This window comes from Patagioenas fasciata, chromosome 16, assembly GCF_037038585.1.
Source record: "Patagioenas fasciata isolate bPatFas1 chromosome 16, bPatFas1.hap1, whole genome shotgun sequence".
NCBI lineage: Eukaryota > Metazoa > Chordata > Aves > Columbiformes > Columbidae > Patagioenas > Patagioenas fasciata.
The window spans coordinates 14465666-14486780 of NC_092535.1; the positions used below are offsets into that span (position 1 = coordinate 14465666).

Here is a 21115-nt window from a genome sequence, read left to right on the forward strand (position 1 = left end):
GCAGAGGGTGCGACTGACCGTCCCTGGGCTGCTCCATGTTGCGGCCACTCCTGTCTCCAGCCCTGGATTTGTTACTCCTGCTTTTACAGCAATCACCTGGTGTGTTACAGCAGTTCCATGACTCTCTTTGGTGCCTGGGAGGAGCTTAAATAACAAAAACGGCACCCAAAGGGCTGTGAGCTCTGGTCCCAGCCGGGCTGTTGCCCCCAGGGCAGCCGGTGGCGGAGGAGCCGGAGGAGCCTCTGAGCTCCTGGGTTGGCTGACAGCCGTTCTGGTCACCCCCACACACCCCCGGGGCTCTGCTGATGAAGAGGCACTTGCAACCCAGGACCCTTGAGCTCTCCGCTCCCCCGAGAGAGGCTGGACCCCCTCAACACCCTCCTCCGGGGGACCCTGGGCTGGGAGGGCACCCTCAGCCCCCCACCAGCCCCAGATCCTGCGGGGATCTCCCCCCGGGCAGGACAGCCGAGGTTTCCCAGCCCCCCGGGAAAGGGATGGACCGCTCTGTCCAGTGCCCTCTGCCTCCCTTGTAGGGAAGAAGAAAGCATTAGGCCTCCAAAACCAACCCCAGCAAACCCTCTCTGCTACCGGCCCTGCGTTTTTGGACTGCAGAGAGATTTAAGTATCGCTAATTTCGGTGATTCTTCATAGATCAGTGTGGGACCTGTCCCAACCTTCCCTGGAAGCGACGAGGCCAGGAGCAGGAGGCACCCGCTGAAGGTACCGAAGAGGGAACTGGCAGGAAAACCAAAACTTGGCTTTTTGAGTTGTTTTATTCTGTTTAACAGGAGCTTCTGGAAAGTGTTGTAGAAGCTGCAAAAACTGCTTAAGCTATAAATACCAGGCAAGAAGCAGCCCCAGAATCTCAGATTTCAATCCAATGGAAGGAAAGCAAGTTATGTTGATGCTTTTGATGGAAACGGTGAGTAGGTGATACAGACACTTCAAAATAAATTAAATTAAACAGTCACATAAGTTTTTCTTTAAATAATCAAGCTACTAAAATCAAATGTGACACTTTGCAACAGACCTGAAACTCCTCACCTTATTTTCATACAACCGAGAGCGCTGATCCAGCACCAACTTGTGTCAGAAAGTCAGGTAATCTCAGGTGTTGTTTGCTGCCAGCGGGACAGATCTCGTACGCAGAGGGACCCACTCCCAGCCACGTGGGAGCTGGAAAACACAGCCTCTTGGCTATGAATTCATGGCCTGATGTTTCCAAGCAATTTCCCTCCTCTTGTTTTTGGTTCCAAGCGGTGAAGGATCTTCTGTTGAGCTCTGAAGGGGGCCTGGAGATGTCCTCTGAGGTCCTGCAGGGATGGTCAGCGCTCTGGAACAGGAGATCCTGCTCCCTCTCCTTCCACACAGCACGATGTCTGAAGGCAGGTTTGTTTGTGTTTGGTTTTCCATCCTCATACGCAGAGATGGCTTTGTTTTGATTGTTTTCCTCTCACAGAATGAGACACTTACAGTTCCTAATTAGCCTGGAGTAGATGACTGGGTGAAGAGATGATGCTGTTGGCATCCAGGAAGCCTGGAATTCAGTCATCTTGTGCGGGTAGGTGACTTAAGTCAATATCCCAGCTGCAATGTTTTGGATTCGTTCCTCATTCCTCCCACACGGTATCTGCTGACTTGCGCTAGAATGGGATTTCCTGAATTCCGGAGGGCTGAGGAGATTTGTTGTTGTTATTTCACTGTTTTCATTACTGTAGCCACCAAGCTCTGATCTAATTGTCCTGGGGGGATAACGACCTAGGGGTTGCAGTTCTTGAGCCCAACCTCCTGGAAAAGCGAGGTATAAAATTCCGGCTCCAGCTGCCTGTTCCGGTATTTATTGACAATGTCTGCTATTTTCTGTTTTCGGCGGACGTGCGGGGGGTTGTATGAATCACTTTCCAGCCTCTTTCTGCGACAGATGTTTATTACCGTCTGCCTCACTAAAAAACCTGAAAGAGAAATCACATTTGAATCACGTTTCAATAAACGCAGGTTTGCAGCCCTTTGCTGGCTTCGCAGCTACAGACAATTTTGGGTTCTGTCCCATCCAGAAACCCGGGGTGATGGGCTTTATCCCATCCATTCCAAAATGAAATGCATGTGCCTCTAATGAAGTGCCCGTTAACCCTTTGCTGTTTCACAAGCACTTTCTCACAGGAACAGCATCTTCCTCATTTACAGGACTTGATTCCTGCCTGCACATAAACCACATCTGCTGAACTTAGAGACTGAGATTCATTACATGAATAGTCCTGACGCAGCTGAAAACCGAGCCTAACTCTAGGAAAACACACCTGATCCATTTTCCCTACAAGCCATTGCCATCAGCTGAATTCACAAATGTTACCTGAAGGCCCAGTCCGGCTTCAGATTCCCCACCACCGAATTACATGTGCAAAACCCAGGACTGGAAAGCCACCCCCAACAGACCCCTACGATGTTGGTTTTATGGTTATGTACAAGATCCAAAGCGAACAAATGAACATCAGCTCTGTCCTGTGAATCGCTCGCACTGGAGTGAGATTTCCAGTTCCCGAGGCGCTGGCAGCACAGACACCGACAGACCCAGGAACCCATCCAGGAGCACAGGCACAGAGCACACCGGACCCTGTCAGCACACGCCTGCATGGCAGGTTCAGTATTTTCATTGAACACAGCAGAAAATCCTCAATTGCTGTGGCTTTTAATTGCTCTCCAAAACACAAGGAACAAGCGTAGCGTGCCAGCACAGTCCAAAAATTCAGCAGTACCCTCTGGCAGGCACCCAGCACCAGCACCTTGGCTCCCAGAGCTAAATGTTAGGGTCACATTTCTGATTTATCTTATGTAAATTAATGGGCATTTACCTTTTTCTTCCACCATTACAAGTTCCAACCCTTCCTACACCTATTGCAATGGACCCTGCCGTGCGGTGCTCAGTGTTGACCACCTGCTCCCTCTGCTGTTCCTGCTACCACTGGAGCTGCAAAAGGCATCTTTTTATTATATTTGTTCTGCCATGCCCAATAGTTTTCCCAGTGAAAGATCCCAGACCGCGTATTTCGCAGATACATTATTGTTATCACTAAAAAATCAAAGCATGAGTGTTCCTAAAAACCTTCAGCTTACCAAGAGCTCTCCTACTGACTATCATCCCATCCACCAGCGGGATGACCATGTTGAATTTCCCAGTTGCTCCCTGTAGTTTTACTCTGAATAAGCCAGTGTTTAAAGGATGGATGAAGATCACAGGAACTTCCTTCTCAGGAGTGGTGGATCTTAAGAGAAAAAACACAACTGTTAGATCAGTTTTATAGCACTGTTTTAATTAATATATAGGTGAAAAATGACCGCTCTGAGTGTTAAAAGCACATTAAAAAACGTCTTGTGGCTGAACCAGCGGGGCTCCTGTGCGCACCCTCTGGCCGTGTGCAGGGCTATGCCACCTGCTGTTTCTGTGATCTGCCACCTCCCAACGCACGCGGCATCACCCACCTCACAGGGAGCAAACGGGGGGGCGGCCAATCACAGACCGCAGAGAAAAATCACATCCTCTGTGCTTTAATTCATCTTTAAACTGCGGTGATGTGAAAAACCCTTCATTTTTTCAACTAAAAATAGATCTACTGAGGGAGCTCATCTGTCTTTAACAAGACTGCCTGGAGTTTCCAGGGTTGCCTTGAGAGCTGAAGAATGCAAATAATCCCAGTCCTGACCCCTGAAGTGCAGCCTAAACTGCTGTCCACGAGAGCCAAGGGAAGGAACTAAAATAAGAGCGGCCTTACCTTAGGGAAGCGCTGCTATTGGCTGTGGTTTCCACACCAGTGCTCGTCTCAGACACCAGGTCAGGGAGGGGAAAGTTTTCTGTAAGAAGAGGATGCACTGAATAAAGTTGATGTAACCAGGTTTCTGGGGCTCCTTTGTTTGTTTGGTTTGGCACAAAGAAAGGTTATTTATCAGTCAAAACCAAGCGGTCCTCAGGCACTTACACCATGGATGTTCTGGCAGTGCTAGTGATACACAGTGTTTGGTTTTAAGCTTAAGCACTCATGGGGTGCACAGACACCTCAGTCATCCTGCTCTCTACACATGAGGTAACACACCCCAGACCCCAATTCTCTCAATCCCAAAGGTCAAAATCTCCAGAGGAACAGGGAAAGCAGGAAGGAGGTGAAGCACTTCAATCACAAAAAGAGCTTTCAAGTTATTATTCCACAAGCATCCTGGCTATCCACCTGTAACCAGCCCAAGAGCAGTGCTGGGAATGTCAGCTGACACCAGCGCTCACATGGATGGTGCTGAGCCCTGCTCCACCAAACGTGGCACCATTCCTCACATCCAGGCTGGGGAGATCCTCACCATGAACTACAACTCTGCTGCCACGTGCTTGGTAACCAGTGACTGGATCATGAGGGTGCAGAAAGAGAAGAACTCAGCCCCCTGGAGGGGATGTGGCACTTCCCACGACCTTGTCTAGGGGCAGGAACCGAGATGTTGAGGGTCATTCACAAAGTGCAGTTCAGACAGGAGGATGGTGCCAACACCTCTTCCAACAGAAAGAGTATAAGGCCCATAAACACCTTTTGCCGTTGGAGCTGGGATGCCAAGAGCACACAAAAGCTGGAGCTGGCAGAGAGCACGGAGCAGCAGGGGAGTCCCTGGAGATGGAGCGTGGGCAGCTGGACAGGGCGAGAGCCCGGACTGCAGTGACAGCTTTTCCACTGTCTGGATTCACAGATGTTCCAGAAGCATGAGGCAAAAGCCAAGAACACAAAGAGCATAAGGCAAAGCCTCTGGCCTAGGAGCCACTTGCAAGAGCCACCCACCCCCAAACTCAGCTGCTGTGCTTACTGAGGCTCACAAACACATCTCTTTAGCTGCAGGCCCAGAGCTCCGGGAGGTTCCTCTGGCTGCTGAAAGAAGCAGCCAAGCAGAAACACGCATGTGTAGCACAGGTGCTGGCTCCGCAGTGAGCTGCCTTAGCTACCACCCATGAACGAAACGGGTCAGGGACACCAGTTTGGTAGCTGAAGCGGCCGAGGGGCTCCCGGAGCTCAGGAACACCCTCTGGGCCAATGTCAGATACAGAAATGATGCTGCGAAGTCAACATCTTTCTGACAAGGGTCTTGCTAAACACATAACTGGTTAGCTTGTTTAGGTTCTGCTGCTGAAAAAGCTCTCCAACACAAAAAATAAAGTTGCTTTGGTTTTTGTAAACAGCTTGTACAAAGTGATCTTACTGAGGGACTCCACTGGTGACGGGACAACGAAAGCTATTTCCGTCAGGGCATCCGCATAATACAACACCTTCTTCTGCCCGTTGAAGATGCTGGCCCCGACATCTTCTGAAATAATTAGATCATCTGCAATGGACATAAAAGGAGAGTTTAGTCAAAAGGAAGCTCTACCCCTTTCCACACTGCCTCGGGGGAAGACTTCCATAGACAAGGTGCAATCAATCACACAAATCTCATTGTAAAATCAGAAGATTCACAGTCAAACCTCCTGGCTAACAACCATTCTCAGATAAACTTTGTTATCTGCAAGGAAACAGCATTGTGGCTTGGGAGAAGATTTATGTTGAACATATATCCATCGTGCTGCACACCCTATTTCCCTCGGACTGAGCAGCCTAGTACGCACGTCTGCCGCAAGAATTCATCCAGGAGCTATTTCTAACCATTCCCTCCAGCGGACTTCATTCAGTGAGTCATCGATACCCAGAGGATTCTAACATTTCAGTCGATTCCAGCATCCGAGCCAGTTTCTGCAGACTCTCCTCTATGAATTTACTTCTGCCAAGGACAGTTAGAAAAAGGCTTTTTGAATCCAACCCAAAGTGCCTTGTTCTCACCCCATTCATTCCCTCGGCACAGCTGGTCAGTGCATCAGGCCTTCGCAGTACAGAGGAAAAACAATTATCTGGTGCAGCAATGCTGCAAATGAAGTACAAACACCCCCTCCCCACACACACACACTGTCCTTCCCCAAACCACCGCCGGAAACACGAGCAAGGGCTGTAAGCCAAATGATTTCTCTGATCCAGTTTACAGAAGGGATCCTGGGATGGCTGCCTCAGCAAAGCCAGCGGAGCAGTGAAATCCAGCTCACAGGAGCCCCTGAGCCGTGCGCCACCCCCGGGAGCGCTCTGCACCCAGCCCACGGCTCTCGGGGAGCAGCACCACGGCCCAACCCAGCTGTTCAAGAACTTCTGTGCTTTTGGAGGCGTGCAGGTGAACAAAACCAAAGTACGTGCCTGTGAATTTATCTTCATCATGTCGCAGTGAAAGCTACTCTAGAATCATAGAGTTATTCGGGTTGGAAAAGACCTTCAAGATCATTGAGTCCAACCATTAACCCAACAGTGCCAAGTGCACCTCTAACCCCTGTCCCCAAGAACCTCATGTCCGTCTGTCCGGCCCTCCGGGGATGGTGACTCCAGCACTGCCCTGGGCAGCCTGTTCCGATGCCCCACAGCCCTTTGGGGAAGAAATTGTTCCCCACATCCAACCTCAACCTCCCCTGGCACAACTTGAGGCCGTTTCCTCTGCTCCTGGCGCTTGTTCCTGGGGAGCAGAGCCCGACCCCCCTGGCTCCAAGCTCCTTTCAGGCAGTTCAGAGATCAGAAGGTCTCCCCTCAGCTCCTGTTCTCCAGCTGAACCCCCCAGGTCCCTCAGCCGCTCCCATCACACTTGTGCTCCAGCCCCTCACCAGCTCCGTTCCCTTCTCTCCACTCGCTCCAGCACCTCAAGCTCTTTCTTGGCGTGAGGGGCCCACAACTGCCCCCAGGATTCGCGGTTTGGCCTCCCCAGGTCCCAGCACAGGGACGGTCACTGCCCTGGGCCCGCTGGCCACACCAGTGCTGGTACCAGCCAGGACACCAGGCTCATGAATAGGTTTTAAATCATCAGAGCCGTCCACAAGGAGAAAACGCATTTAACAAAATAAATAGCTCTAGTCATAGCGAAGATTGGAGGAGAAGACAAAGCCAGCAATCTCCACCAGTTGGTCCAAGCCCACTTCAAATCTACAATTTCAGGTTTTTAGCCATTGCTTGCTAAAGGTACAACCCCACTCATGGATTTTTCCACCAGCAGAACCAGATTAGAAGTAGCCCCCCCATCCCTGAATGCTTCTGTTCTTTCTTCCCCAAACTTGCTGAATTAATTCAACTATTTGGTGGATACAATCTAACCCAAATGGCTAACAAAAAGCCCACATTTAAACAAGTTGCTTCACTAATTCAGAGCACGGCCTTGCACACCGCCGCACGGACACGGCCCGGGAAGGGGAGGGCTCTGCTCCCAGTCTGACCCCGTCCTCACAGGAAAACCAAACCAAGACCTGGCCCGTTCCTAACCTGCCCTGACATGTTCAGAGAAAGCCCTGGCTCTGTTCTCTTCACCTCTTCCCAGCATTTCCAGTTTTATTCTACACATGAACACAGAAGCCTTCAGCTGGCCACACTGAAGAGCGTTTCTGAAGCACAGGGAAGGGCAAGAGTGAGATCGCTGCTCCAGCAACTGCAGCACGAACGGTGCTGCGCCTGATGCCAGCACCACACCACAGACAATGGAGAAGCTGGACCGGCCTGTCCAACGCCTCCGTGTGCCCACAGCAGGGGCTCTGAAGCTCACCAAGAAAGGCCTGACCCTTGCAGCAGTGACCACGCACCGCACTGAACCCTCATCTCAGGTAATCCCATTAAGTTGTTCAAGGCAGAAACGCAGCCGAGCTCCAGCTCAGCGCCCTGGGGCAGCGTTCCCTGCCCTGAGGATCATTTTGGTTGACAGAATGGGGAGAGCGCGGGGTACGACAAGCCCGGAAGAGGAGTTGCTCTAGTGGAAAAAAGCAGAGTAAATTAAGCAGGACAGAAGAGTGTGTGTGGGCTCCAAGCACCGTGACCTACAAACAGCAGCTTGTTTTCATTCCTTCCCACCAAGCACGAGCACAAGGTTCACTTATTAGCCAACATCTCATTTCATCTACTTACAGGACACTAAAAATCACACAGTATTTTAAGTCTATTTGCCAATATGCAGCACAATCTGTACCCATTTTCACCTGAATGCTGGTTTTGGATAATATATTAGAGACTCACCAAGTCTGCTAAAAACGTAGCACAGGGGTTTCTTGCTGAGGCTCCTTCCAATAACACACAGACATTAGATTTGCTCGCTTTGACTTGAAGCTTAATATTTACACATTCCTTTCTAGTAAACACTGGCATTTATCAAAAAAAACCCAAGCAAATGCTTAGAAAGGTAACCAGGAGCAAGAAATTTCAAATTGTCTCCTAAAGGAGCTAAACATTTGAATTTAATATTACACCAGTTACTGTGCCTCACCTTGTTCAGGTCCCCCATCGTCACCGCAGTTGTTGATGGACCAGCTGGTCGAGACGTGGCCAGTCCAGCCCGGGTGCTTCCCCACGTCAACCGACCAGCCCAGGGACAGCAGGAACTCCAGGAAGTGCGGCTGCACAATTCTGGAAGACTCCATGTTCTTCAGGATCTGAAACAACCAGCAGCAACCCGGTGGGTACAGGAGACTCCAGGAAGCAGCTCTCTTCCTCCCCCACTTTTTTAAATCCAAATTTTGTGGTTTTGCCCAAATACAGCTCATCAACAAGCCTGGAACCCCAGACTTTCTACACGGACGCTCCTCCCTGCATCCTCCCATTCTGCCTGGCAATGTCCTATTCGATCACCTTGTCGTTGCCAAAGCCTGTAAAATAGTTATCAAACTGCTAGAAATTAGAAACTAGATTTATCTACTCATCAGGGATAAAACACAGAACTGTTCAGTGCAGAATCTGCATTAGCACCAAATGTAACATGAGAATTTTATAGGCAATTTTCACTACTAAATTGGGGTGAAATTTTAGGAGAAAGGTATTTTATCACTACTCACCTGTACACGACACGCAGTGATTTAAAGTCAGGTCTCACCACACGTTAAATTACAAAACAGATTTTGCAAAACCACGTCCAGCAGGATTGAGCACGCACTTTAATCAGATGTCACACTGCGCTGTTCACTTTGAACCTTAATCCTACTTCTTATAAAGATCTGGGATGTTTCCACATCCAAAGACGACTTTTATCCCATCGTGGCCAACCTGAGACCTTCACCAGATGGCACGAAGGTGACAGGGATGGTTTGTGATTTGGCCCAGTAGAACCACCGGGACTCGTGGAACAGTCAGTGCTGTGCAACACATCCCTCCTTTCTGGACCACGAGGGAATTTGTTCTGTGGCAGGGGCGTCTTTGGTCTTGGTTTGTGGGGAGCAGGACGCGGGGACACGGGCTCCAGCGGGGCAGAAACTGCAGCAACACGTGCTGGGAGGAAAAGCTGCCAGACAGGAGGCTCCTCATATCCACGTGGCCCCAGCACCCCGTCCTAATGCCTCGTGCAATATTCAGCAGTGACCAGACATGCTGCACTGACATATTACTATTATCCTCATTACTGAGCACGCAGAAGTCACAGCTGTGCTTCCGAATGGATCGAGTGCAGTTCGGAAGGCAATTTCAGAAAATAGGCAAGCTCAGGCTTTATTCAACTATATGGTTTTATACCTGAGACCATTCAAAATAAGAATTTATGGTAAAACAAGGACAAGGGGGTATTCTTAAAGGACAGTTAATGATGTGAAGTATAATGATGCAAAAAGCATTTGGGCGGTTTCATTACCCTGTATAAATAAATGCCATGAGACCCTTCTCAAAAGGCGGTCTAACGCAATCCCCAGCAGGCCAGACGCCACTACCGTGGGCTGTGCAGCAGCAGATACAGCAGCTGTCACCTCTGCCCGGGACAGGAGCGCGGGGTCACCTCTGCGAGCTGATGTGGCGCGAACCGGCACACGCGGGCACGGCCCTGCCCAGAGCAGAGCCCGTCACAGCTGCACTTCCATCTCCTCTCCCGTCAATACTGAAGACCAAACAGGACAGAAATGAGCCACCAGTCCTTCCACGGGCGGGAGCACTATCAGTATCTCCCTCAGCTCAGGTCCATGGAGACACGAGCTGAAAGGCTAAAAGATTTTATTAAATCTACACGGCAAAGCCCATGCTAATCGGGTTTCCAAAGGCAAGCAAGTTCTGCAGGACTAAGTAATCTCAGCTGTCTAAATCCATAAGAACATTTGAGCATCAGATGGGAAAAAAGCATCCTGCTGGCTCAGCGAGGGCACAGCCCAGCTGGAGGGCAAACTGGTGGATCTTGTTGTGCAGCGACTTTGGAGATGGACGGACCGTGCACCGGCTGCTCTGAACGGCAGCTTGAAGAGTCCAACGGAACGATCCTGGTGTCAAGAACCAGCGAATTCCACGCAGAAGCAGAAGGCGCTGCGGTGTTCTGTCGACTGCACGTTCACAGTGACACCAGGAGATGGAACAATAATTTATTATGGAAGCTACACTTGTGGACTTCGCTATGAGAGTTGTGAATGGAATGAGGAGAAGGTACCATAGAAACAACCTTTGCTAACGAGCCCGCAAGCTGTCTTAGTGAGTTTCTCTCTAGGTCACAGTCTAAAGAAGTCATGATTTAGATTTGCACAAATTAACCTGATTAACCTAACTGCGTTTGAATGTAAGCAGTATCATGTAAAGACTTACAGTGCGATAATACTTTCTTACTTGCTTTCTCCAAGCTCCTTTAACACGTGTTTAATATTAGAATCAAACCAAACGACCTGGAACCAACTGCAACCTTCCCTGCAAGCTCAGCCAACAAAGCTGAATGGCATTTCTGATACGAATCTTTGAGCTCTACAAATAAGAACAATAAGGACAGAACAGATATCTTTAATACATACTCTCTCTCTAAAAGTATATATTAAAAAGATGTGATAAAAATCCTAAATGTGAGTAATGTACTTCAACCTACAGAAAAGAGTTTGCGGTGACGTGTTACAGCTCACACTGAGAATGAACACAAAGCCCGGGCCCCCCGGTTCTGACGCTCCACTCATGAGCAACGGTGCTTTATTCACGTGAGGATCACTGAACACAAGACAATACAGGCTGCTTGGCACCCTCCACTCGCACTCACCTCCTGGCTCGTTTTCTGGCCCGCCTTCATGTAGAAAATGAACACGGTATCAAAAGGACGGCACGGCAGTAAATCCAAGTAGCCAAGGTCATCAAAAAACCCAGGAAGAGCAGAGTCAAGTGCAATCAGGTGAGGAGGTAGACGACTGTTAGCAGGTTCCTACGCAATACACAGAGTTCAACAGCTTAAACATCTTTCCTAACTGAAAAGGTCGCTGTAGCTTCAACAATAAGCCATTACAATATAAACAATCTCCCTTTTCTCCTAAGAGCAAAATCACACACAAATTCCTGATGCAATGTAACCCTGTTACTGTAAATGAGTAACAGTGAGTGCAACAGTTTGACAATTTGTTGCATTCTCCTCTCCTCATTAAATAAAAATGGTATTTTGCCAGCAAAACAGACATGACATTTTGCTTAAAAGCAGTGCCAGCTGCCACAACAAAAGCAGCAGCCACTTTCCAAATACCACAGCTATACACAGCCACATGCGTAGTTTCATATTAACTTATATACCAATATTAAGTACTTTTTAGACATCATTTTTGCAAAAGCTCCATTGTCTTTGTTGATGGTTTTCTGGGAGGAAATGCAACAAATACAAGGAAGAACCCACACGTAAGATGTCATATTTCAAATTAAGAATATGGATCACCTCTATAAACTGTTGTTATTTTAACTTTAAAAACCTCATAGCCTTTTATGAGAATGTAACAAGGTGGATGGATGATGGCAGAGCGGTGGATGTGGTCTACCTTGACTTCAGTAAAGCCTTTGACACAGTCTCCCATAGCATCCTCGCAGTTAAATTGAGGAGGTGTGGTCTGGACAGTAGAGTAGTGAGGTGGGTTGCAAACTGGTTTAAAGAGAGAAGCCAGAGAGTGGTGGTCAATGGTGCGGAGTCCAGTTGGAGGCCAGTATCTAGTGGAGTGCCTCAGGGGTCAGTACTGGGGCCGATATTATTCAATATATTCATTAACAATTTGGACGAGGGAATTGAATGTACTATCAGCAAGTTTGCTGATGACACCAAGCTGGGAGGAGTGGCTGACACGCCAGAAGGCTGTGCTGCCATCCAGCGGGACCTGGACAGGCTGGAGAGTTGGGTGGGGAATAACCTGATGGAATTTAACTAGGGAAAAGTGTAGAGTCCTGCATCTGGGCAGGAACAACCCCAGGTTCCAGTATAGGTTGGGAAATTACATATTAGAGAGCAGAGTAGGGGAAAGGGACCTGGGGGTCCTGGTGGACAACAGGATGACCATGAGCCAGCACTGGGCCCTTGTGGCCAGGAAGGCCAATGGCATCCTCGGGTGTATTACAAGGGGGGTGGTCAGTAGATCAAGAGAGGTCCTCCTTCCCCTCTACTCTGCCCTGATGAGACCCCATCTGGAATATTGTGTCCAGTTCTGGGCCCCTCAGTTCAAGAAGGACAGGGAACTGCTGGAGAGGGTCCAGCGTAGGGCAACAAAGATGATTAAGGGAGTGGAGCATCTCCCTTATGAAGAAAGGCTGCGGAAGCTGGGTCTCTTTAGTTTGGAGAAGAGAAGACTGAGGGGTGACCTTATTAGTGTTTATAAATATATAAAGGGTGACTGCCACGAGGATGGAGCCAGGCTCTTCTCAGTGGCAAACAATGATAGGACAAGGGGTAATGGGATCAAGCTGGAACACAAGAGGTTCCACTTAAATTTGAGAAAGAACTTCTCAGTGAGGGTGGCAGAGCCTGGTCCAGGCTGCCCAGGGAGGTTGTGGAGTCTCCTTCCCTGGAGACATTCAAAGCCCGCCTGGACATGTTCCTGTGCGACCTCATCTAGGGGTTCCTGCTCCGCTAGGGGGATTGGACTGAATGATCTTCTGAGGTCCCTTCCAATCCGAAACATATTGTGATACTGTGTGATACTGTGATACAACCAATGGCTACTCCTGAGTGTTTATATATGATTAAACCACTTCAGCACAATCATAGCTGGAGCAAAACTTCTCAGGCAGCCGTGTTTCAGAAACAAAATACCACCCAAAACCTAATTGAATTTGGGGGAATGATTTCAAGTGTGAACATGTGAATGCGACAGCTCACGTACCCACTGCAAAAATAAAGATACAGCCACCTATTCAGAGCGTGTTCAGCTCCAGGCATGGCCTCTCACAGCCCTGGAAGAGGGGAATCCAGCCCTTCACTTGATTAGACTGCAGCTTAACGGTAGCTGGAATTACACAGGAGATTCGCACAACACTAAGAAGTATCAGGTCACCTTCAATGCCTCTAGTGAGAGAAACCCGAAGTGAGAGAGGAACAGGCGCGCTGTCTGGAACTCCTGTGCCGGCGGCGGGGGCTTGCACTCCGTGACCGGGTCGGGAAAGCTCTTCTTCCGCCACTCCTCTTCACTCTTCTGATCGATGGAGGCCTCGAAAAGGATCTGCTGGGCCATGCCATTCCTCAGCATCTCGTGTCGCTCTTCGAGCTGAAAAACATAGCGTGACATGCTGATTCCATCGAGATACGCTAAGAGAACAGCTTTGGTGTTTAGGGAAGCTGTAAGTCACACGTGCAGCAGCAGCTGCACCTTCACCATGTCCCCATGGTTTGCTAAAGCACCGGCAACAGGGCCTTGCAACGTTACAGAGCGAACGTCTGAACACCCCGTCTGCACGGGAGAGCTGTTGCCAACTTGTGTATGCAGTATCAGCTGCAGCTTCTCCCTTTAAGTGAACAGAAACTAAACCACACTTGGCACTGTGAAACTTTAAAATATGTTTGAGACACGAACCCCCCTCCTCCCCAGAAGGTCTCAAAAAACCCTTCCCTTCCATTTCCCCAGAAGCAGCAACAAAACGCAAGTCGTTGCTTCCTAGCAACACCAAGATCCCTGACAAAACACGCTGAGCAGCACCTCCCATCAAACACATCCAAGGCATCGTCCTCTTCCAGGAGGAGTGCACAGCTTGCATTAGTCTGCAGAGGTTATTATTGCATTAATATGAAACTAGTAAAGCTGAAGAGTAAAATTATTTACATTAGTGTATGATTCATGGACTGACAAAGACCCCCAGAACAAAATTCAGTCAGAGACTGATAGCTACTTACTTCCTCGTTCACAATTTCATGTAAATCAGGGATGCTCAAGTCAGCTTTCACAAATAGGATCTTGTCCACTTCTTCAGGGAAAGGGCGATGCTTCACACTGTATTTCAGCCCAACGTCATTTTTAGGGGCCGGTCGAGGTTCTGGCACGAAAGTCTGATGAAAAAGAGGGATAGCTTTTAAATTCAAGGCATCACGGCACTAGACAATGACAGACTGAACACACTCCCTCCCCCTTCACCACCAGAAGTACACCAATCCATCATTAAAAAACATTCACTAAGGACTTTAAACTAATAGACTTGTATTAAAAACGTGCCTGTAAATTTTAAGAGAGACACAGTTCTGCCCATTTTGGTGGCTGCACTCCTGAATATATGAACCCTGCTTACCATCGAGGCAGCTGCAAATTGCAATACAATGGCAAGCTAACACGGCTACATCTTATTTTCTGCCCATTCTAATGGTACCGAGCAAAAGCTCCCAAGTGCTCGAGAAGCCTCGGTTTTAACCCTGCTGACTACGATGGCCACAAGAAGCCAAGGTGAGGAGCCCTGGAACAGAACAGCAGCGATGCCGCGGGTCAGGAGCGAGATGAACCCAGGGAATACGGAAAGGGCTCATGTAATGTATTGTAATGTAATTTGGATGTTGTTACTACATTATGTTCGAAATTGTTAGTCTGTAATTCAACACTTGAAGTTACCAATGAAAGCCACAAAAGATCTAGGTGCATGTTTGCAGGTGCAGAAGGTCCAACCAAGCAAGACCTTTAATGACATCTTGAGTGCTGCTTTATAAATGTCTTTACTAACAATCATGCTTCAAAAGGGCAAATCTGTTAAAGGTATAGAATGCTTTTAAATTGGAGAAGTCCCCATAAAGCTGGTCAGCACGGCTCCCGGGCTGCCCAGAGACCACTTCACTCAGCGGGAGCAGCACAGCTGAGGCTCACGGGCCCTCACTGCAGACACAGGATTATTCCCTTTATTGTACCGAGGGGCACGTGAAGAGTTCAAAGATTTGCAGAAGTTCACATACAGACAGAAATGTTGATAACACAAGGACATGCTCCACTAGACAACTGCAATAAGAGATTTCACTATAAAATGAGATCGGGATATTTCTCCTCCACTGTTCCTCTCCAGAGCTCACTTAGATAACCATTTTTTCACAGCAGGTTTGCAGCCTTCTTTGCAACGTTGGGCTTTCCAGCTTGAATCGCTGTTCCCTCTGCAGCATCTCACTCTGCACCTCCAGACTGCGCTCCCTCTGCTGCAAGGGCTTTGTCTGACGTCCTAAAATCAGCGTCACCACTCGTGCCTACTCACCAAATGCACCGGCCATGGCCCCTGCACCTCAGAAGATGCTTTCAGAAAAAAAGGAGAATGCCCCCTCCCCTTAAACAAGTCTAGGAGAGAACAGCACTTTCACAGCCTGTATTTCATATTAATCACAAGTTGTAAAGAGTCACCAGAGATGTGTCACATTACCTACAGCTAACGGCCCCGTGGCTCAGCCTTAATGTAAAATCACCAGCTCTGTGGGGCTGTCTCACATGAGTGGAATTTCTGCTGAACATCTCTAAGTTAAAGATTTCTTTACGGGCTTTGATAGAGACCTTTTGATTTGCTTTAGCTCCTCTTGGTAAAAGACAGAGTTGCTGGGCCCATGCAAATCTTCCAGATGTCCCACGGATCAAAACCGTGACCGAGGGGAAAGAGTCATCTGCAAAGCACATGGGTGAAGAGAATAACACATCGTCATAAATTGCAAACAGTTCACTGTGCAATAATTTAACCAGAAAGAACGCAGGCATGATGGCAGAGGTGTTGTTCTCAAGGTTAATTCCTCCCTGACCCCAAAGACAACTCCTGGTGTGGAGCAAGTAACGCTGCTCTCTGCAGCAGGAGCTGCTGCTCTGGGCTCTGTTCGCTAACCGCCAACTTAGTTTCACCATTAAACGTAACTTTCATCTAAATTCATGCAGTTTCTCTCCAATTTATCTCCAGGAAATAAAAAAAGATCGTCTGGCCACTGCGTGTTCTGGTAAGACCACATGGGGACACACTTTCCATGATCCTTCCACGACCTTCTGTAAAGGTCCCACACAATAACAGACACAACAGCGGAAGGACAAGAGATAATGGCCAAGCTAAGACAGGGGAAGGTTCTGACTTCGTATCGTGGCAAGTTTTTCCCTGCAAGGAGCAGGGACACAGCAGCTGCCCTCACAGGTTTTCGAGGCCTCCTCAGACAACGTCAGGCTGTGCTGTCCTGGTCTGAATTCCGTGCTGACCTTGTTCACACCAGGAGGGTCAGCTGCAGGCTCCTGAGCTGCTTTAACCTGCACAATGAGGGTTTTAACACTGCAGTCTTGAGACTGAAAAGGCCACTGATATCAGCCACCTTAGAAGAGGGATCATCACACCTCTACAGTTCTTCTTTTCAAATCATTTATATTTATCTTTCTAACCAGAGGAAGAAGGAATTGAGAAGTATGAACTTACTCTGCTCATTCCCTAGAGGCTGCTCCAACATTGCCAGGATGACACTGTTATCCAAAATGAAGTAACGGAAGCTATGCTTGTTTATGGTAGGTAGACGAGAGTATTTAATTAACGTGGTTTCATTCACCAAGCTGCAAGGAGACGCGGGGCCACTGGGAGAGGGAAATGCTCCAAGTAACTGCATAATACTGCAGTGAGAAAAACGTTGGAGTTAGGACAGGTTAAGAAGACAAACTGTTCCACCCTAGCACAGACCTTCACTCATGCTCTTCATTTCTGTCTTGATGTAGCAGTTACCCTACCAGCAGTTTGTGTTAAAACCAGTAACTCCAGAATAACAGACATGAAAATCTACAAAGAAGAGCACTCTGTCTACAGAATGATACATAAAGATATATAGATGCTTTAAAGCATGAAAATCTGTACCCTTCCACAGCTTTTTTAATGTTCATTCTTGTAAGATTATGGATGATTGGAGACAATCACCCATAGTTTTAGCCCACTCTTCTATCAGCAAGCAAAGCAGACATGGCAGATGAGCTGGTTATGATTGTCCTTATGTTCTCCAAGCACAGATTACGGTAACTTAAAACCATTTAAGACAGACCCAGGGTCAGAGCAGCGTGACCACCACGGATAGGAACTGGGAATACTCCAGGGGTGGCCCAACAGCACCAACCTGCTCGGAGCCACGGCCTCGGGGGGCTCCTGCACGTACCGATTTAGATCATCCCACATTGTACGGGATCCACCCAATACTATTAGAAACTGAACTTTTCTATGGCAGGAAACAATGAGACTTGTCCGGTGTCAGAGTGAGGATCACACGATCTAACTCGGGACTTCACCCTAAACACCACCATCCAGATCACAAATAAGGGTTGAAGTCCTCCTCACGCACTTTTCCGCTTTACCCTGAGAACAGATAATTTCATCTCTCTAAATGAAAACAGGCACTTTTAGGCAACAAAAAAGGTTTGTCCAAAAGTTCCAACAAGTAGTTGTTTTCACCCTGGAAATCACACAGTTGTTTTTACTAACGGTAAAGATTATAACGATTTTATTGTAAAGCAGAGCAAAAAAGAAAGCAGCTACTGCCTTTTGCAAAACATATTTATCCTGCCCATCCTCAATCTGTCCTGTCTACCACCATGCTGTTCATCTATAAACAGTGCTCTGCAGCTTCTCTGGAGCAAATCTCCATTTTCTTCTCTGTTTCCCCTCCCAACCCACACATTATCTGTTACTGCATTTCCTGCAGAACCTCTCCAATATGTTAAGCAAACCCAACGCTGTGGGCAGAACAACACCCCATCCTGCAGCAGCTTCTCCCTGCTGCACCACATGGGAGACGGTGACTATCGGTCCCCCCAGCAAGGCGGGGATGGGACAACTTGTGGGGCTGAGGATCAAGGGAATGGAGAGAGAGGATGAGCAGGTCAAGGGGCAGCGGGAGGGAGCTGCTGTGTGCAGGGGGCTCAGAGCAGAGCAGCGGGGCTGCAGAGCGCTGGGCTGTGCGCCCCAGGGAAGATGCTGGTGGGGGGACAATGCAATCACAGGGATCTTTTTTCTTTTGTCAGTGGAGCATCTCCCGTGTGAGGAAAGGCTGAGGGAGCTGGGGCTCTGGAGCTGGAGGAGGCTGAGGGGTGACTCATTCATGGGGATCAATATGGAAAGGGGCAGTGTCAGGAGGATGGAGCCAGGCTCTTCTCGGTGACAACCAGCGACAGGACAAGGGGCAATGGGTGCAAACTGGAACACAGGAGCTTCCACTTAAATATGAGAAGAACCTTCTTCCTGGTGAGGGTGGTAGAGCCTGGCCCAGGCTGCCCAGGGAGGTTGTGGAGTCTCCTTCTCTGCAGACATTCAAACCCGCCTGGACCCCTTGCTGTGGAACCTCAGCTGGGTGTTCCTGCTCCATGGGGGGATTGCACTGGATGAGCTTTCCAGGTCCCTTCCAACCCCTGGCACCCTGTGATCTGTGAACACCTGGGACAGCAGGGGGAGGCAGCTCAGGCAGAGCACACAGCAACCCTGCCCAACGGGCACAACGCAGGGAGCCTCTGGCTGACTTTTCAAATGCTCTTGCTACAGCACAGAGATCTCACCAGCTGGGAACCCCTAATTAAAACGCTCAGACAAGGCAATGCCAAGCAGTTAACGCACTCTGACAAATCCCATACCATGTTAGGGTAGCTTCAGCAGCATCCTTCACTCTCATGGATGCGGGGTTGGGCTCCTTATCTCCTTTGTACTTGACCTCCTGTTCGCTGTTCTTGGATTTACTTCCTGAAATGCCCAGCTCCACAATCTCCAGCACCTCTTTCAAACAATCCTAAAACACAAGAGGAACCACCTTAAAGCAGAAGCACTTTGATAAATGTCTTCAAGACCTCAGCTGGAGAGTGATACACCATGGATTGAAACAAAGGACTGCTGGTAATATGAGGTCGGAAATAAATGCAGAAGATCATTCTAATAGACAGTGTTAGAACAAGATCACGTTTGCTGTAGGAGCAATATTTTCTCCATCTATAGATGTCTACTTATGTTTGTATTCTAATGGTCCAAAGTGCTCTGAATAAATACATACAGACTGCATATTCCATTACATATGATTACATATGTACAAAATTGCCAAGAGGACTGAGAATGCAACTGAAAAACAAACATATTTAAAGAGATGGTAAATGCAATTCTGAGACTCTCTGCAGAACTTTTAATTAAGCGCATTAAGAATGAACTCATCTGGAAAATCGCAAGAAATCCTTTTCCAAATCTTTTGCTTGCCAACAGCTGCCAGAAGTAAAATATATCATGGTATCTACTTCATCAAGAGAAACAATAATGGTAATTCTAAAAGCACACAGCAACAGCAGATCTGTTCCAGGAGAGGCCGGCGCTCAGCACAGCTGCAGCTGTGACTCACAAACGTTGCTCCTCACTAAACCATTTGCTGAAAATACCTGGATTGCAATAGCAAAGGTTCAAATTTTACACTTGAGCTATAGAAGAACAAGGAAAGCGTTCTCATGAATAAATAACTGGCTAAAATTGGAGCACAAGGGGTTGGTTTTTACCACCAGACACCAGGCAGGGTTCTACATCTTGGCCTGTGTCCTTCCTTAAATTCAGAATTGATGCAGAAAATTGGTGAAGAGGAAGATTAAAGTTGAGATGCAAACACCAACTGTGAAGAATTACAGGAGTTCACAGCACTGGCTACTGAAACAGCAGCTGAAATTCAAAGCAAATATCAGGTGACACCCCTGGAAAATTGCAATTCTCATACCTGTGAATGCACTGAAAGGTTCCCAGCTGGCTATCACAACTTGGAATGAGCTACTAAGTGTCCAGTATGCACTACACACAGCGTGCAACACTATCTCGACATGCAGCGATAGTCAAATTAAAAGAAACTAACGGAAGGAAATAAAGCATTATGGAACTGAGTAAAGCCATGCGGTGCCACATCCAGGGAAAGCACCTTGTCCTGGTCACCTGCTGCCACGCCCGCGCCCCAAAGTGCACGCAGAAAGCACCTTTACTGAAAGTCCACACTGAGGGTTTGCAATTTGCGTTTTAAAAAAAACACATATTTTTATCTACGCCATCGAAAAGACATAAACAAAATATACAGATACTGAAAACATATGTTCTATATAAAACTATGTTAAAATATTCTATAATATATATTAATATGCATTGTATATCAAAATAGGGAAAGATCTCTGAGCTGTCTCCAGGAGGCCAACAATGAAGAGAAGCACTGTGTTCGGGTGTTGAACAGAGCACAGAAGGCTGTTGGAAACACGCATCTCTCACTTCCTGCGCTGTTCAAGCTTCCCGGCAAACTCCATCTTGGGCTCAGCTACTGAACTGAGCCTTGCTCGGTTTCTAGAGCTCTGGTTTCTTGGTGAAACGCTGCGATTATAAAGATATTTGCATCAAAGGAATTCTGTTACGTCTAGGAAATGTTTTAGTCAGGTAAGAGCTGAGGAATAAGAAGAGACATTACTTTTGGCAAACTATAATATACATAGGCCATTGGTTCCCATATTTCTCTTTTCAATTTCTTGGGTTTTTTTTTTTCTGGTTTTCTCCTTTTTCCAGTTTCACAAAGCAAAAAGAAAGATTGAGACATTCTTAGCAGCATGAAAGGCCATTTTAAAGCCAAAAGTGTTCTTGGCGAATAAAGAGTAGAAATCAAAATTCAAAACTACTTTGCACGGAGCCTGGTTTTGAACTTCCTATAAACTTTTGAGAACTAACCAACTGCATCAAGGACAGGTTGGGCACAAAAAGCACCACAATCTATCGGGCAGACGCCGACCTTCTCGTCCAGCTTGTCGGGGTGCTCGGTGAGCCAGACGCAGAGGCACTGGAAGGCGGCAACGATCATGGAGTGCAGGTTGCGGGAGTGCAGCGGGGCCGGGTGGCTGCACTGGTACTCCCGTGACTGCACACAGCAG

The 21115-nt window shown here is 48.0% G+C and overlaps 1 protein-coding gene and 1 long non-coding RNA gene across 2 annotated transcripts; both read right to left on the reverse strand.

Moving 5' to 3' along the window:
* Window positions 1-721: 721 nt before the first annotated feature.
* On the reverse strand, window positions 722-4385 carry LOC139829223 (uncharacterized). The gene is made up of 3 exons (XR_011741615.1): window positions 3768-4385; window positions 3112-3260; window positions 722-1952 (listed from the first exon to the last, which is right to left on the reverse strand). It is a non-coding gene; the product is annotated as an uncharacterized lncRNA (long non-coding RNA).
* A 470-nt stretch (window positions 4386-4855) lies between these two features.
* LOC136108248 (ral GTPase-activating protein subunit beta-like) lies at window positions 4856-21088 on the reverse strand. The gene is made up of 10 exons (XM_071815535.1): window positions 20977-21088; window positions 18827-18978; window positions 16644-16831; window positions 15755-15861; window positions 14137-14289; window positions 13304-13513; window positions 11047-11205; window positions 8332-8497; window positions 5224-5346; window positions 4856-5049 (listed from the first exon to the last, which is right to left on the reverse strand). The coding sequence occupies exons 1-10, from the start codon at window positions 21043-21045 to the stop codon at window positions 4856-4858; spliced, it is 1521 nt and encodes a 506-aa protein (XP_071671636.1). The 5' UTR covers window positions 21046-21088.
* Window positions 21089-21115: the final 27 nt, after the last annotated feature.

Bases quoted from the DNA above. Each gene is read 5' to 3' on its own strand.
- LOC136108248 (XM_071815535.1), bottom strand. From the start codon at position 21,045: ATGATCGTTGCCGCCTTCCAGTGCCTCTGCGTCTGGCTCACCGAGCAC. The intron at 14,290-15,754 runs GTCTCTATCAAA...CTTTTTCATCAG, and splicing joins GAGCTAAAGCAAATCAAAAG to ACTTTCGTGCCAGAACCTCG. The intron at 8,498-11,046 runs GTGAGTGCGAGT...TGGTTGTTTCAG, and splicing joins GCCAGAAAACGAGCCAGGAG to ATCCTGAAGAACATGGAGTC.